We start from the raw sequence: 3792 nt of genomic DNA on the forward strand, positions 1-3792 counted from the left end.
CTAGGTATTTTATGGTTTCCGTTCTTATGTCTAGGTCTTTAATCCACTTCGAGTTGATTTTTGTGACTGGAGTGAGGCAATGATCTAGTTTCATGCAAAAAAAAATGAAACTAGATCATTGCCTCTTTTGTCTTTTTAAAAGATTTATTTATTTATGCTTACAAGGACTGGGGTAGAGGCCAGAGGTGCGTGGGGTGAGAGGATTCACCAGAGACTTGAGTGAAGAGTAGAACAAGCAGATTAACTGAAATACACTGTTGAGGAGAGCAGTGGGCAAGACAGGAGAGGTCTGTGTGTCGTGAGGGTCACCTTGCTGGCTGGGGATTGAACTTGTGCTGAAGTGGCTTTGGATAGCTTTATAGTGCTGAGCTTTAACCCATTGTGCCACCAGGGAGGGCCCTGCTTCTTTTGTCTTGAGCTACAACTTAGGAATTGACCATTTTATTGTTTCTTTGTAAATTTGTTTCACATCTTATATCTTGTAAGATGTGAGAAAGATAAAATACGGGTTCAGAACAATCAAAAGTCATTGGTGACATTTCTTCCCTAAGAACCTGACTTGGGGTTCCTTAAGGGATCACCTAACTATCCCAGAGCATGAATTCCTGACTTATTGTAGTCTGATTCGACATGCTCTGTCCCACTGAAACATTTCTAAGTTCTCACATAGTCCTTTTTCAGTGCCTTTGCTGGGGTATAACAGTAAACACATCTTTGCTTGGTTCTGTTTTGACGCTCTAGAATCAGATGAAAACAGCATTATTGTCTAGAAAACTGTCATTTGGGTGGATTCAGAACCTATCTGAATGAGGAAAATCTATAGGACTCTCCCTCCCTTCAAAGGTATTGTTGAAAACAATGCAGCAGATAAAGGACCCACAATTGGTTAAGCAATTTTCCAGGGAGATAATTTAGGTGATGGAATCAGCATCCAGATAGAATCTTGAGCAGCATGTGGCCATGAGCACAAGATGAAGTGTACTTATCCTTACATCAGTTTAAAAAAACAGCAATCAAAATATAGTGGCAGAGCTTAGTGAGCAGCACAATTCACCACTATAAATGAAGCCACACCCCTAAAACAGGCAGGTGGTAGAAATGGGATGTTCAAAAGAAAGACCTGGGCAGACCTGCCTCACTGGGTTCCTCAGAAGTCACCAATAGCAACAGCAACCACTGAATCAGTGGAAACTTCTCCCATTCGTAGCCATGGGAGGTGGAAAGACGTTCTTCCACATGGTGAATCTGAAAGAGCTCTTCAGGTTAGGAATTTGAGTTATCCGATGAAGGAGTATACTGAGTGGTTTTCGTCTCTGTCTTCTACACTTAAAACCCCAGAGAACTTTCATTTATGTGGATTGTATCCATTCATAGTTTTCATTTTAGAAAGTAAAACAGGGCTTCAGGCCCTCCCTGGTGGTATACGGATTAAAGCGCAGCACTACAAAGCTGGCCACAGCTGCTTCAGCTCGAGTTTGATCCTTGCTCAGTGAGGTGACCCACATGGCATGGCAGACATCTCTTTTCTTGCCCGCTGCTCCCCTCAGCAGTGTACTTTGTCAGTCTGGCTGTTCTGCTTCCCACTGTCTCTGGTGGGTCCTCTCATTGCCTCTGCATCTCTGGCCTATACCCCAGTTCTTGTATGCATAAATAAACTTTAATTATGGTGATGGCACAAGGGTGACTTGGTGATGGGAAACCCACAGGGATTACAATTGAGATGGAAAAAAAAATGTACAAAATGATGTAAAAATAAACTTTTGTAAAATTTAAAAAAAAAACTATAAAAAAAACTTAAAAAAAAAGAAAAAAACAAAAAACAGGGTCTCCTTGGTGGCACAAGAGGTAAATCATAGCACTTTGAAGCTATCTGCAGCTACTGCAGCATGAGTTCGATCCCCAGCCAGGGAGGTGACCAACATGGCACAGCAGGTCCTCCTGTCTCCACTGCTGCTCCCCTCAGTAATGTGTTTCAGTCTGCCTGCCTATTCTGCTCCCCACTCTGTCTCTGGTGAATCCTGTCATTGCTCGTGCACCTCTGGTCTATACCCCAACTCTTGTATGCATAAATAATCAAATCTTTTTAAAAAAGAAATTAAAACAAATTTTATAATGTTTAGAGGTTGATTTATAAATGACAATGGCCTTTTTATAAAAAAGAAAAAAAACGTTTAAAAACTGTGAGAAGAATGGCATATTATATGCATTTGTCAGTTTTGTTAACTTACAGGCGACAAGCAGGATTTTCCTGTCTGCTTCTTGCAGTCTTTTGTTGATACATGTTGCATAGCCTCTGGGAAATAGTGTATACTTTTGGGAATGTTAGAGTGAAAAGCAACTAATCTCATTATTATGAAAATAGTTTTGACCTGACTGTGTTGGGGGCTCCTAGAGGCCCCAGACTACTTGAAAGCTGCACAATGACATTGTAAATCTGGGATCCTACCATTTTTCTTTCCCTTTGCTCCTCTGCCCTCAAGTCCCCTTCAAGATTCAGAGTAATAACAGCAGCTTTTGTCCTTTTGTCCTGTGTATTTTCCTCTTTATCTTTTAGCCCCCTGTTCCTGGCTTGTACTTTATCTGTGCTTCGTTTGGAGCTTATCTTCTCAGATTCCATATGTGCAAAACATACCACTGTGTCCAAGAAGGGGCCTTTTTAGGAAGAAATCCTGACTCAGGAAAAGTCAGAACTCTTGACCCAGAGGTCCTTTTCAGCCTGAGGATGAAAACCTAGCCCACATTAGACTTTTAAGCAAAACCTTCCCTGACCCTTACTCCAGCAGTTTTTCCCTTACTCTGCAGTGCCCAGGTAACATGGCATTTACCACCCAGAGTCTCAGTGGCACTGGGCTGTAAACAGCTTGAAGGCAGGGATTGTCACTTGTCTGCTGTGAGAGCAGTCAATGTGAAACTCTTGAGTTTAGTCGCATCTAGTTCTTTCAGTTGGCTCTGGGAAGTCAGATCGATTAAGCTGCCTCTACTAAAAAGACTTGGGACAATCACTCTTCAGTGTGAGTTCCTTAGTAGAATGATGTTCAACTGGAGACTAACAGAAATGATTCCTTTCCTATTTAGTTCACCAAATGACAAGAAGTCCTTTTGCTCAATCGAAGGGGAATGGAATGGTGTAATGTATGCAAAATATGCAACAGGGGTAAGAATCTGTTTTATCACTTTCAAACTGCACCTAATTATTATAGCCTATCCTTTACTCTTTCTTCAACACTGACTGCTGTGGTGCCCTCGCTTAGGGCTAAAGCCTTTTCCTCCTTCTGCTTTCCCCTCAAAAGTACAGGTAATAGAATGGTTGTTATTTCCTCTCAGAATACTGAAGAAAAATGTCCAAAAAAAATATTCATGGCACATACCTAGCACCCAAAAAACATCAACAATATCATCAGAATCATCAGAATAGATGGCATTTTTGACTTGGAGTGTCTTAAATGTAAAAATCACATCAGTGTACTTAACTTTAGGACTAATTATTTATGGGTCTGATTCTTCAGCATGTATCGCATAGCCATAATGAAAATGCCTGTTGAACTGAACTGCGTCTATCAAAACTTAACAGAACTATGTAGTAGGCTGAAGATTGCATATGAAACTTACTATATGTGTTATTACATACATAGGGGTACCTCAGAGATATTGAAGATTTTATTCCAGAACACTTAAGAAAGTATTTCGTAAAACAAGTCACATGAACACTTCAGTTTCTCTTTGTATATGAGCATCATTTACATAATACTGTAGTTTATTAAGTATGCAGTAACATTATCTAAAATATATATA

General features: G+C 40.3%; 1 protein-coding gene across 12 annotated transcripts in view; it reads left to right on the forward strand.

Annotated features, from left to right (window-relative positions):
* OSBPL9 (oxysterol binding protein-like 9) overlaps positions 1 to 3792 on the forward strand; it is a 120224-nt gene that overhangs the window by 113956 nt on the left and 2476 nt on the right. For all 12 annotated transcript variants that reach the window (XM_004679002.2, XM_004678996.2, XM_004678997.2 and 9 more), the window contains one exon: positions 3076 to 3154. In XM_004679002.2, the coding sequence (XP_004679059.1) occupies positions 3076 to 3154 (79 nt within the window). The remainder of the gene's footprint in view (positions 1 to 3075; positions 3155 to 3792) is intronic.

The sequence above is a fragment of the Condylura cristata genome, unplaced genomic scaffold (genome assembly GCF_000260355.1).
Source record: "Condylura cristata isolate star-nosed mole 26May11 unplaced genomic scaffold, ConCri1.0 scaffold00008, whole genome shotgun sequence".
NCBI lineage: Eukaryota > Metazoa > Chordata > Mammalia > Eulipotyphla > Talpidae > Condylura > Condylura cristata.